This window comes from Orycteropus afer, unplaced genomic scaffold (assembly GCF_000298275.1).
Source record: "Orycteropus afer afer isolate SDZICR_OR568_19922 unplaced genomic scaffold, OryAfe1.0 scaffold00597, whole genome shotgun sequence".
NCBI classification, from domain to species: Eukaryota; Metazoa; Chordata; class Mammalia; order Tubulidentata; family Orycteropodidae; genus Orycteropus; species Orycteropus afer.
Window position 1 is genome coordinate 736,871 of NW_006922184.1, and position 14,116 is coordinate 750,986.

A 14,116-nucleotide genomic window follows, 5' to 3' on the forward strand; every position below is an offset into this window, starting at 1 on the left:
TCCCATTGAGCATGTTTAAGGACAGGCCAGGGAGTATACAAACGTGGATCACACCAGCTCATGCTAAAGAGGCTCTTTTCAATAGCGTTTTTGGTATTTTTTCCTCACAGAGCACGTCGTATAACATTATATGACCTCATGACAATTTTAAAGAACGCTATATGCTAGTCTACTTAGGGCATCTGTTTGAAACATTAACATTAGGAAACACAAACCTATTCATTGTCTCTCCTCCCACCCCCATCTTTTTGTTATTTTAGACAAACAAAGGTGACGCACTTGCCAACCGAGTCCAGAACACGCTGGGGAACTATGATGAAATGAAGGATTTGCTAACTAACCATTCTAATCAGAACCAGCTAGTGGGAATCCCAAAGAATTCCGTGCCCCAGACTCCCATCAACAAAAACGAACCCAGCTTTTTCCCAGAGCAAAAAAACCGAATGATCCCACCTCACCAGGATCATACCCACCCCTCAGCACCAATGCCGCCACCTTCTGTTGTGATACTGAATTCAACCCTAATACACAGCAACAGAAAATCTAAGCCCGACTGGCCACGAGATAGCCCTAACCCCGGCACTGTACCAGGAAGCCAGGCCACTGGTCAGCCAAGCAAGATGCCAGCGTCAGCACAAGACCAGCCTCAAGCCCGACTGGAAGACTTCTTTGTGTACCCAGCCGAACAGCCCCTGACTGGAGCAGCTGAAGAGCCAAACCCAACTGCAAAGGAAGACAGCAACCCCCAATCCAATGGAGAGGAGACTTTCAAAGAAATCTTTCAATCCAACTCACCAGGAGAGTCTGAATTTACAGTGCAAGCACCTGGGTCTCCCCTAGTTGCCTCCTCTTTATTAGCTCCCAGCAGTGGCCTTTCTGTTCAAAGCTTCCCACCAGGGCTTTACTGCAAACCAAGCATGGGACAGCAGAAGCCAACTGCATACGTAAGACCCATGGATGGCCAGGACCAGGCCCCGGACATCTCGCCAATATTAAAGCCTTCGATCGAATTCGAGAACAGCTTTGGAAATCTGTCGTTTGGATCACTCTTGGATGGAAAGTCCAGCGCAACCAGTACAAAGACTAAACTGCCAAAGTTCACGATTCTTCAAACAAATGAAGTAAGTAAATTTTAAAGTTTTGTTTTGCTTCATTTTTTTTTTAACTCACTGCTCTAACCTCCCTGATCAAGTATTCCCAAGCAGCTTATTTGACTTATTGAGCTGTACATGAGACTCTTCAAGGTCAGGGTCTGATTCTCGATTCTCTATCACTGTGACATGACTGATTAACACTCAGCAAATATAGTTAAATCACAATAATGCAGAAGGACCAAAGACAAGGTCAGCCTGAGTGAATGAAAAGTTGGGGTTGTAAAATAGTGTCTGAAAATGCATTCGTAGTAGTATTATGTGCAAACTAATGCCATTTTCGATTCTATTTTGTGTTAAGTAGTAGGAGGTGTGTGAATAGACTGAGTCATCACAGGCCCTCCTTAGCCAATGGCACATCATAAGCTTACAACACACAAAAGTTCCTTAAAGTTCAAGAACATACAAGTGTGATTTGCTGGAAACAGAAGTGGAAGGCATTCTTTAAGAATCTTAGTTTCTTGAGTACTTGCAGGGCTATCCCTTGGCAAGATCTTATGTTGTCTTCTGTATTCCTTGCTCTTCCCTTCTGCATCACCTTCTTCCACAGGTTCCTACATAGCCCTCTTATACTACTCTGACCCCTTCTGTCCAAGCAAAAAGCATTAGGATCAACCAAAATCCCACTGAGTTTAGAATGACCAGATGTCCTACCCATCTCAGGAATCACTGCCTTGTAAAAGAGAAGCCCGGTGGGACCAAAGCCTCTTCCAAAGGAATGGATTGCTAATGATGGGATTCTGGACCTGGTGGTCTCTGGGTGGGGAACATATATGGGGCTGCCCTCAGATACCACCATGTAAGCATCTGCCTACTGCACCTCAAGTGCTTGATTTGAAGATGCCACTGCCTTTAGATTGGATTCCTGTTACTGGTTGACTAAAGGCTTGGAAAACCACAGAGGAAGAAAGTAGGTTGAAATTCTCACTCGCTAAGTGTCTGAATTGTTGCAGATTCCAAGATAGAGGTGTCTGGATTAGAGAAGTGTGACCGTGTGTGCCCTCTGGCTCTTCTCCCTGTGTTCACACACAGCAGATGCAGTGGTTTCAGAGGACAATGGGAACCCAAAGGAAGGGGAGACTGGGGCTTCCGGTTATATTTTCTGAATGCGTGTTTTTAATATTGTTTCATTTCTGAGGCTATTTTGCTTTTTGGTATCATTATTCATCAAGTCTTGTCACACTTCCTTCTAAGTATCACTCAAGTCTGTCACTTCTCTACCCTCACTGTCTTGGAACCGCCCGGGAGCCTCTCTTGCCTGGATGGCTCTGGCAGCCCCTCTTCATTGGTCTACCTCTCTGTCGTCCCACCTCTCTTCCAAACTGTCTCCATACAGGCCGAGTTAACAGGCAGACCTGACCATGTCACTCCTTGCTTTTAAGTCTTCAGTGCCTTCTCATCGCTTCCAGGGAAAAGTCCAAATGTCTTAGTCTAGCATATGAGGCTCTTCTCTCTGGTTTCACACTCTCTTTCCGGCCTCATATTTCACCACTTCTTCAATCCCCAATTCAATCCCAGCCACATGGAACTTCCTGTGGTTCCCTGTCATGCCATGCTTTGTCATACTTCCTTGCTTTTGTGCCTGCTGTGCCCTTGCCTCGAATGTCTTTCCCTACCCTCCCTTGTCTTCTGGGTGAAGTCCTGTTTCTCCTTCAAGTCTGCTCAGTTGTCACTTTCTCTGTGAAAGCTTGCTTGATTCCACCAGGCTTAATTACCAACTGCTGCCTCTAGGCTCCTCTAGTGCTTTGTATACACCTTGACCGACACCTATTTTGTTGTATTGTAGTTATTCATTTACACGTCTGTCTTCTCCCCTAGACTGTGCGCTCCTTGAGGGCAAGGACCATGCCTTATTCTTCTCTGTATCCCAAGCGCCTAGCAAACGCCTGTCGCGTAGTAGATACTCAATAAATGTTTGTTGAATGAATGACTTGCAAAAATGGTTACTTGACTACATTTTCTAACCATGGTGTTAATCAAATAACATGAACAATGGTGAAGGATTGATAGAAAATCCACCCTCGATTCTCTTTCTTTCCTTGTACTCTGTCTGCCTGTGTATTACTCTACTCCACCACTGCACAGTCATCGAGCAATCCTCATCTCAATGGGATGACTCAAGGCAGGGGGTTAATACTTAAAAACAAGAGAGCTGCTATGAAAGCAGAGGGTTCTTTGTCATAGGAGCCTGGGGTATCATTCTTGTCTTTTCTCCTTCCCTGGGATCAACTGTCGTTCCCTCTCAGGACTGCTCTGCAGACAGCCCTGCCCCACAAAAGCATCTGCCAGCCCATTTCCATACCTCATCACAGCCCTAGCGAAGTCCACTCTATTGTAACCCTCTCTCTTGTATATTCACAAAATGCCTGACCCAGATTCAGAAATGACTTCATATTTTCACTTGGTGCTCTAGCATGGGAGTGAGAGGTGCATTTTTTAAAGGGCCCGACCTGTCCTCAACTCCAGAAGTGATTATCCAAGGAGCAGCTTGCGTGTGTGCAGCCTTTGGTGACGGTGCAAATAGACATTGGTGGAGCCTTGTGTGAAAAATGAAAAATGGGCCAGGTGTAATAATCAGGGTAGGAAATCAGTGGAGAAAGTGTTTCTCTTAAAATGTAGGTCTCAAGGGAGGATTTGAAAGAGGAGTAGAGGGAAGCTTACGGTCGTCAAGTCAAATGCATATACAGCCTTCAAGGGTAGGGTGGCAATCAAAAATAGAAGGAAAGCAAAAGAGAGGTTCGACAGCCCAACAGAGAGCTTAGAAGCATGTCAATGAGCATGCGGGTGTCAGTATGGACAGGATGTAGCATGATGGAGATAAGAACCTAATGGAGTTTATGTGGGTAAAACTTGGAGCAAGTCTGATAATTCACCTTATTAAATCTTGATGCACTTTCCACAAGCTCTCCACGTTAGAAGTCAGCACCAGTTCCCACACCAGGAGTTCCGGGCATTGGGTTCCGAGTCTCTAGCCAGTGTGGCCATCCTCCATGAGTGGAAGGGTGAGTGATTAGCCAGAAGATTCAGCCTAAGAGCAATCATAGCAGGTCTGTGAGCTTTCTCAGCTCTTTGCCTGACTCCAATGGCAGAGGCTGACATGTGTTAGTGAAATGCGTCTCGCGGGGTGACAGAGAAATGACCAGGAAACAGAAAGCTTTCTAACATATGCAAATAAGCACAGAAGATTATATGTGTGAATTGAATTATCACAAACCATTATTGAAATGTGATATGTGTGTGCATGCACCTACATTTATTTATTTGTGTACACGTGGATGTGTGGCCAATGAATTTTACTTCTTATCCCTAAAGCACTTCCTGGCATCTTAGCATTTCTTTTTCAGTAATAAGGACACTGTAAGTCTAACCAACTTTATTCCAAGAGGCTAGCTTTTCAATCAAGGCTTTTTACTTAAACAAATAATTTGTTTACTTAAAAACTTGATGGTATAGAATTTATTAGCATTCAACAACAACGGGAAGGACTGATGTGTTATAGTTGAGCTTGGAAGAAATTTCTGGAAACTGCATTTGAAAACAGTAAAAGACCTACTTATAGCAAGTGGAATCAGAAATGAATGGGTTAATAAATGTAGCTTTATACATGATTACATGTATAAAGATAAACAGATGTTTGTGTGTATTCTTACCTTAGGAGAAAAATCTGCTGGTGTAGATAGCCTTGCATCTTGGCACAATTTGTTATTAGAATTGTTTGGCAAGTAAATAATCTTATGCAAATGAAAGAATCAATGGCATGTATTAAGTGTCTCCATCTAAAGTCAATAAGCTTTTAGAAGAACAATAGTAATGTTTGGAGTGTCATTGCCATAAAAGAGCCATTTGCTTTACATGTTGCCCTTGACTGTCATCTAAGGCTATCAGAGGCTCCCACTGACTTGCAACTAGAAGCTCCTGGAAAAGTGTAATGGAACCCACATGAATGATGAGATTTGGCTCGGGCTTGGTTTAGTGGCTAGCTTTATCAACTAGCTCAAAAATTATTGCTCACATTTGTGACTGTGCCAGTTTTGTTTTATATCCTACGCAGCGAACACTGTGGGTATAATTAGCTTTATTTATTATGAAGTAGATAGTAAGCGCGGGTCCCTTGTGCGAGAACTGCAGAGAATGCTGGGAATGCATCATTTGTGTTCTGGATAGGCCTGTGCAGTTACACAGAATGATACAAGCACTTCCTTCCAAGAACAGAGGGCCACCCAGCTCCCGTGTGCAACTCACGCTAAGCTTTTTTCACTTGATGTGTATGAGTAGTTGATTAATGCATTTTTTAGGTCCATCCTTATGGAAATAAAAGAGGATTCAGCCCAGGCTCTCAGTGGCCTAATTTCCACACCACTAGGAATGAACTGAGGAGCTCTGGTAGCATAGTGGCTAAGACACTTGCCTGCTAACCAGACGGCTGGCGGTTCAAACCCACCAGCCACTCCTCGGAAGGAAGGTTGGGCAATCCTACTTCCGTAGTGATACTGCCTCGGAAACCCAAGGAGGGGTCGCTATGAGTCGGGGCCGACTCGACGGCACATAACAACAACAACAACAACAACAGGAATGAACTGAAGGAGCTCTGGTAGCGTAGCGCCTAAGGCACTTGACTGCTACCCAGAAAGCTAGTGGTTCAAACCCACCAGCCACTCCTCGGAAGGAAGGTTGGGCAATCTACTTCTGTAGTGATATCACCTCATAAACCCAAGGAAGGGTCGCTATGAGTCGGATCTGACTTGTTGGCACATGACAACAACAACAACAGGAATGAACTGAGAAATCTCTGAGATTCCTCACACAACAGAGGCTCTCAACTGTAGCATTGGTTCCATAGATGTCTAGGATCTAGAAAGTTTTGTACCTCTGCCAGTCCATCACCTGGTGTTAATATGTTTGCCTTTTGACTTACTTTTCAAGCTGCTTGGTCTGATTGGCATTCCATTCATTTTCCATACCATACCTCTGCATCTTCCCCCTAACTTCAGTTTCAACCTAAGCTAAATGAAGTGGTCCCAGCTGAACATCTGAATATAAAGGGAACAGTGAGTCTTGCCGTCTTTGTGGTAGTAATGCTGGAGATGCTAGGGGAGGGGTGAAGTAAGGTTGCCATAGTTCCATAGTTCGAACAAGTGTCCTAGGAGAGGGGAGGCAGGGGGTTCTACCCCATAGTAGAGAGGATTTACCTGACGTTGACACATTGGGGAAAACTGAGGAAGGCTTCACAGAGATAGAACTTGAGGTATAGGTTTTGAGCTTGAACTTGATGGCTGGGTAGGTTGCCACAGGTTGAGAGGGATCTGGAGGGCTGTTAGTGTGTGTGCATGTTGGTGAGGAGTGGAGACGATGGCATGTACAAAGAAAGTGAAGTGAAGAAGTACAAGGTAGATCCTGAGGACAGGCCAGTTTGTCTGGAGCTGAGACTTTGTAGGACCAAAATGAAAAGGGGCTCAAGTGCTTGTGGGGAGCCAGGTTGTCAAGTGTCTTGAATGTAGCAGCCAGGGTGTGCTGCTGAACTGGAAATGTCACCTCTCCTCTGGCGACTCCGGAGCTCTCTCGAGCCGATTGCGCTCACTGATTCAAGCATTCATTTCTGAGCTCCAGGGTTTGTTCACTATGTCCCTGAAAGAAAGTGCATCTCATGTCTTGGCCCAGTAGACGTCATCTCTCCCTCAGCATGCTTCTCCAAGGCTCTTTCTAAGGCACTGCAGAACAGTTATTCTAAGCCACGCGCTCCTTCCCTCGGAGGCCCTGGCCTTCATTCCCCTCTCCAACATGAGTATAGATCTCAACTTTGGGCTAGTGAAAGAAGAGAGCAAATGCCTGCTTTGTTTTGTTTCATTTTTTTCTCATTTCTTCAAATGCTCTATTCTTTCTCTCTGTCTTGTCTTTTCTAAGGCTGTATGCTAGCAATTCCAACTGCCAGCCTCCAAACACAGTGCCAGAAATTTCCACATTCCATTTTTTAATGTACGAGAGCACTTGTTTTAATGCATCTGTCTTGGAGTTCTATGTTCTCAAATTCCTCTTTTTTTTTTTTTTTTAATTTGGTCGGAAAGAAGCAAAAATGTTGATTTATCATTATTTTGTAAAAACAAAACAGAAACTTCAATTATCATTTAAAAAACAAAACACTGCCATCAAGTCAATTATGACTCATAGCAACCCTCGTTGGGTTTCCAAGGCTATAAATTTTTACGCAAGTAGACTGCCCCATTTTCTTTCCGCAGAGAGGCTGATGGGTTTGAACTGCCAACCTTCTGATTAGCAGTCAAATGCCTTATGCACTGTGCCACCAAATGCAACAAAACGACTGCTGTGGAGTTGGATCTGACTCATAGTGACCCCTCCTTGGGTTCCTGAGGCGGTATCACTACGGAAGTAGATTGCCCAACCTTCCGTCCAAGGAGTGGCTGGTGGGTTTGAACCGCCAGCCTTCTGATTACCAGTCAGATGCCTTAGGCACCACACCATGCAAATGTAAATCATCATTATTAGTAATAATATAATTTAAAGCATCACTATTTATTCATAATTTTAGTGATTGGTCACGATACACCTGAAAGTAAACCTTTATGTGAGCGACTATGTTGTATGTTGCAAAGCATGGTCTGGACCCAAAGTGCTAAGATGTGGATTCTCCTTCTGGCCTGAACTTACTTGGGGAACTTAGGGCAGGGGTTTTACCTCTCTAGGCTTCCCCAGTTCCCAGATGGGTGCGTGCTGGCATGTGCTCGGCTGCCAACACAAAGGCTAGCAGCTCCAGTGCATCCAGAGGCCCCTCCGAAGACACGCTTGGAAACCCTGTGAAGGCCAGTTCTGTTCTGACCCACATGGGCACCCAGGAGTCACAGTCAACTCAACGGCAAGTGGTCATGGTCGGCTTCTTCTCACCCGAGGAGACTCCCCCCTGCCAGCAAGTCGGTTCCAGCTCATAGTGACCCCCAGAGGGTAGACAAGGCTGTGAATATTTACGGAAGCAGACTGCCTCTTTTTTTTTTTTCCCATGGAGCAGCTGGTGGGTTCAAACTGCTGACCTTTTGGTAAGCAGCTCAATGCCTTAACCATGGCACCACCAGAGCTTCTCTAAGGAAATTAGACTAGCTCATGGGTGAGGTTTCTTCCAGGTCTAAATGTCTGAGTGTGGTTAAACCTAAACCCACCCTGTCTGTAAAGTTACTTCAGTCAGTACCTCACAGACCCATACCCCTACAAGGATATCTGCTTTAGAACATCCTGGAAGGATCCAAGCCCTGCCTACACACTTCTCAATACCATCCTTCAGAACAGTCTGGGAATTTTCAAGACTAGGTAAATATGTAGAAACCTGAATAGGATCTTCCTTAGAGTCTGAAAGGAACTCTGGTGGTACAGTGGTTAAAGCATTCAGCTGCTAACCAGAAGGTCAGTGGTTCAAACCCACTAGCTGCTCCCAGGGAGAAAGATGAGACAGTGTGCTTCCATAAAGATTGACAGCCTTGGAATCCCTCTGGGGCAGTTCTAGTCTGTCCTCTGGAGCGCTGTGAGTTACAATTGACATGACGGCAGTGGGTTGGGTTTGGTTTTTGGTTTAGAGGTTGAATACCAATTCATCCTGGGGTATTATTATATTTAAACTTAGGGTTTTTTTGTTTTCTTTCCCCCGCCAAAATGCAACAGTTATATGCTGCATTTCATCAGAAAGCACCAAGCTGTGGATTCCGGAAATACCTTCCTAATCCTTTTGTCACTACCCACTAAAACAGTGAAGGATGGTGAACTTGTATTTTCACATTACTTTTGAAAATATTTTGACAGATTCAGTATGCAGTCAAGGGATAAGCTTAGATTATGGGTGTTCCAAATCATCCTGTTATCACTACATGGATCGATTAGCTTAGTGCTTTCAGAGCCAGTCATAAATAAATAAATAAACCAATAAATAAGACTGCTCTCATTATGCATTAAAGACTAAGAACAATTGATAGGCCAGTAACCGTATTGATTCAACCCAAAAAGTGAATGCAAAAGGGCTTCGGGGTGTTGTAAGTCTGCTTAGTGTTTTTTATTATTATTATTTATTTTTTAGATTTATGTGAAAGCAAACAATCTTTAATTGACTCTCTTTTAAAAATGTGATTACCAGAGAGAGTTTAAAATACAGGTGATCATAATAAAGCCCTGACACTTTTATGCTTTCACACACAATATCTTATTCTTGTCCTAATGTGGTCTGGGGTTTTCATTATTTCCTTTTTACAGATGCAGAAACTTTGTCTCACAGAGGCTAGGGTTCACTTTCCTAAAGTCCCACTGCCGGTAAGTGGCTGTGCCAGGACTGGAACCCAGGTCCGCAAAGTGCTTTCCATGAGGACCCCTGGTACACGGTGTGCTACTGTGTATGCATGGGTTAATATTCTAAGTCACTTCTCTCCTGGCACATAAGGGACAGGAGAATAATGAGCTGAATCCAGCTTAAGTTGAAATTCCCTTGCTGGGTTCATATTTCAAAAGTCTGGGGCCAAGCAGACCAAAAGCACAATTTTCCTTGTGGTCTTCCAGGTTACAGTCATGTGTTTTTCATTTACAAATATGGTGAGAAGTCGTGTTTTTGCAATATTCCTAAATGAGTAACATATGACATAACTTGTTAGAGGACCTTTTCTTGAAGGTTCATCAAGTCTCTGTGGTTTTGTCTATCTGGTCGGATGAGTCTAGCAAAGTGCTCAGACGACACCGCTAGAATCTGGATTTCTGCAGCCAAAACACTGGCACTCTCAAGGGAATTAAAGAGGTGAATTAAAGAGCTCAGTACAAAGGGTGCGTGAAAATAATTGCTCTAGGAAGAGCACAACTTCTCGCGAGACTTTGAACCCCCCAAAAAACCAGATTCATTCAACAAATCGTTAAGGGCCATCAAATAGCAGGAACAGTCAGCAAGGAGGAGGCTAGCAGCAAAAGTGGAGATGATGCAGGGATTCTCAGAGTCGCAGTGAGAATGAATGAACGAAATTGCCATCAAAGGTTTTTGAAAAGTTTACAGGACTCTGGAGAAGGGGGCAGTATTCGTGTCTTAGGTGTGCCCTAACAGAGGACCACAGACTGGGTGTCTTGAAACAACAGACATTAATTCTCTTACAGTTCTGGAGGCCAGGAGATGAGATCAAGGTGTCACCGGGCCCAGGCCCTCGGAGGCTGCAGGGAAGAGTCTTTCCATGCCTCTCTCCCAGCTTCTGGGAGCTCCCGGCATTCCCTGGCATTCCTTGGCTTGCAGCTGCATCGCTCGTTTCTCCCTCTGTCTTCACCAGGCTGTCTTCCCTGTGTGTCTCTGTGTCGTCACATGGCCTTTCCATAAGCACTCTAGTCGCTGTGCTTAGAATCTACTCTAATTCCGTACGGCCTTGTTTTAACTCTTATTACATCTGCAAAAACCTTATTTCCAAGTACGGTCATGATCTCAGGTCCCCGGAGGACATGAATCTGGGGGGCAGGGTTGGGGGACACTTTTCAATGAGTGATCATTCTTCATACTTCCCAGACTGAGCGTGGAGCGGGGCCAGGCAGCATCCCATTGGGCAAGCCCGAGCCAGTGCCTTTGCGGGGAGGCAGGCTTCCCCATTTCCCAAGTAACGTCAGGTTTAGTCAGCAATGGTTCTGAGCCCAAATCTCTTTAAACTCTTCAGCTTTAGTCTGCCTGTGCCCAAGATAATTACTGTGGAGAAACTATCTAAATATAATTGTGCAAAAGTGAGTTTTAAAAATCTTTCAGCACAATATGTATAAAGGCTCTTTCCATTTAAATAATAGAGAAAAGGGACTTGTCAGTGCACTTGACTTGATTCTGGACTAGAGCAGGGGTGAGCGAGCGCTTTCTGTGAAGCCAATATGTTCATCTTGTAGGCCATACGGTCTCCGTGGCAAGCACTCAACTCCGCCTTTACCGTGTAGAAGCATCCATAGACAATTTGTCAATGAATGGGTGTGGCCGCTTGGCAAGAAAACTTGAGTTTATTTATTTATTTCATCTCCAGATTACTTTTGTTTGTTTATTTATTATTATTATTAAGAGCTTCTTTTACATTCAACGTCATGCGTACATTTACTTTCATTCCCCATTCGCCATGTGCAACCCTAAGCCAGTCTCCTCCCCTCCCTACCCTGCAACCCTCCCCCTGTGCCCCTCATATTTATGCACCCCTGTTTGTCCTGCATTTCCTCAGTTTGAATGTTGGTCCTCTGGTGGCCCATGGTCTATTGCTCTAAGGGATGTATTACCGCAGAGTATGTGGGTGCATCATCCTGGGTTGAGTGGTCTGCGTGTGCACCTTGTTAACTATTGGGCTGAGAGTCCGCACCTAGAGGTGCGAATAAAATTTTATTTTTGAATGCTGAACCTTGAATTTCACGTATTTTCATGTGTCATGAAATACTCTTCTTCTTTTGATTTCTTCCAATGATTTTGAAATGTTAAAACCGTTCTTAGCATGCAAGCTGTACAAAATCAGGCAGCGGGTGGGATTTGGCGGACAAAATCTGGTTTTCTGAGCCTCGGGCTAGATGTAGACGAAACTTCAGACAGCAATAAACAAGACGGCCTTGAATAGAGAGCAGTGGCAGGTCAGTCTCGCAGCCTGTGGAGAGCAGAATTCCAGTAGAGAGGGGTGTCTGTGGCACAGGTGAGCTTGGCAGCGGCGTAGAGGCTCTGCAGGCCTACAGACCAGGTGGATGTGAATCCTTTGTCCTCGGGGCTGGACATGCTCTTCAACACCCTAACAAATCTCACCCTCCAGGCAGGGATGTCTTTTTCCTAAGCGACCCATGGAGTGAAGGTCATTTTGCCTTCTGCTTTCTTAGAATTGGAGTGGAGGGCAAGAAACCATTGCGTAATGCCCAGGCTTGGGCTCAGAATGACAACATGCAAGGAGGTGATCTTAGAGAGAACTCCTAAAATGAAGCCAACCTATCATTTTACTGTAGGGAGAAGAAAGACAAAGCCAAATCTGATTTGGATACTGAAATCCCTTATAGATCCAAGAGAACTAATGTATCTACTGGATTTGAGAACAGCGAGGTAGGAATACCTCAGATTCTAAGAATAACAAGACCTCTGGCTTAGCCTGAGACTTGAGTTAAATAAGGTGAGAGGGATGACAGTGTGTGGCAGCCCCTACAGGATCTTCCTACCTGATGTGTAGAGGCGTTTGTGCATATGTGTGCATACACAAGTGGGCCAGACGGGCATGTGCTTCGTGAAGCACCAAGAAAGCCATCAGGTGATGTGCTTGATGGCTTTCTTGGTGCTTCATGAAGTTTTGCCCAGTTTCCAGGGCAACACTTTAAGTTCTGAGGTGACTTAATACTTAATATGAAGGAGTGACAGGAGAGGATCTATATAGTTAAGACTTTAAAGGGGAGGTGAAGTTGAACTAAGGCTCTAAGGAAGCAAAATGCATGAGTTGATGGCCAAAAAGAGGTTGCATCTTGTTGTTGTTGTTAGGTGATGTCAAGCCATCTCTGACTCATAGCGACCTCATGTACAGCAGAACAAAACACTGCCCGTTCCTGTGCCAGCCCCATGATCTTTGCTAGACCTGAGCCCATCATTGCAGCCACCGTGTCAGTCCATCTCATTGAGGGTCTTCCCCTTTGTCATTATCCCTCCACTTTGCCAAGCGATAGCCTTCTTCAGGGAATGGTCCCTTCTTACAACATGACCAAAGTACATGAGATGGCCATTCTCACTTCCCAGGAGCGGTCCAGCTGCACTTCTTCCAGGAAAGATCCGTTAGTTTTTTTTAGCAGTCCATGGTACTTTCAGAATTCTTTGCCAGCACCACAACCCAAAGGCGTTGACTCTTCTTCGGTCTTCTGTATTCATTGTCCAGCTCTCGCATGCATATGAGGTGACTGAAAATGCCATGGCTTGTGTCGAGCACACCTTAACCTTAGTCTTCAAGGAAACATCTTTGCTCTTCAGCACTTGAAAGAGGTCCCTTGAAGCAGATTTGCACAATGCTATACAAAGTCTGATATCTTGACTGCTGCTTCCGTTGGTGTTGATTGTAGAACCAAGTAATGTGAAGTGTTTGATAACTGCACTCTTTTCTCCATTTATCATGATGCTGCTTATTGGTTCTGTTGTGAGGATTTTTGTTTTCTTTATATTGAGGTGTAATCCATACTGCACACTGTAGTCTTCAATCTTCATCAGGAAGTGTTTCAAGTCATCCTTACTTTCAGTGAGCAAAGTTGTGTTGTCTGCATAATGCAGGTTGTTAATGATTCTTCCTCCAATTCTGATGCCATGTTCTTCTTCATATAGTCCAGCTTCTCGGATTATTTGCCCAGCATACAGATTGAATAAGTATGGTGAAAGGGTACAACCCTGATGTACTCCCTTCCTGATTATAAACCATGCAGTGTCCCCTTGTTCCGTTTGAACAACAGCCTCCTAATCTACAAAGTTCCTCATGAGCACAATTAAGAGTTCTGGAATTCCCATTCTTCTCAATGTTATCTGTAATTTGTTATTATCCACACAATTGAATGCCTTTGAATAGTCAATAAAACACAAGTAAACATATTTCTGATATGCTTTGCTTTCAGCCAAGATCCATCTGACATCAGCAATTATATCCCCTGTTCCATGTCCTCTTCTGAATCTAGCTTGCATTTCTGGAAGTTCTCTGTCAATATACTGCTATAACCATTTTTGAATTACCTTCAGTAAGATTTTACTTGCATGTGATTTTAATGATATTGTTCAATAATGATCACATTTTGTGGGATCACCTTCCTTTGGAATGTGCATAAATATGGATCTCTTCCAGTCAGTTGGCCAGGTAATTGTCTTCCAAATCCCTTGGCATAACTGAGTGAGTGCCTCCAGTGCAGCACCCATTTATTGAGACATCTCAATAGGTATCCTGTCAGTTCCTGGAGCTTTGTTTTTCGCCACTTCCCTCAGTGCAGCTTCGACTTCT

General features: G+C 44.3%; 1 protein-coding gene across 1 annotated transcript in view; it reads left to right on the forward strand.

Annotated features, from left to right (window-relative positions):
- Positions 1-320: 320 nt before the first annotated feature.
- The window catches only part of AFF2 (AF4/FMR2 family member 2), a 431,977-nt gene continuing 418,181 nt past the window's right edge, over positions 321-14,116 (forward strand). Inside the window, 1 exon segment of the mRNA XM_042783029.1 lies at positions 321-1,121. Within this exon segment, the coding sequence (XP_042638963.1) occupies positions 321-1,121 (801 nt within the window).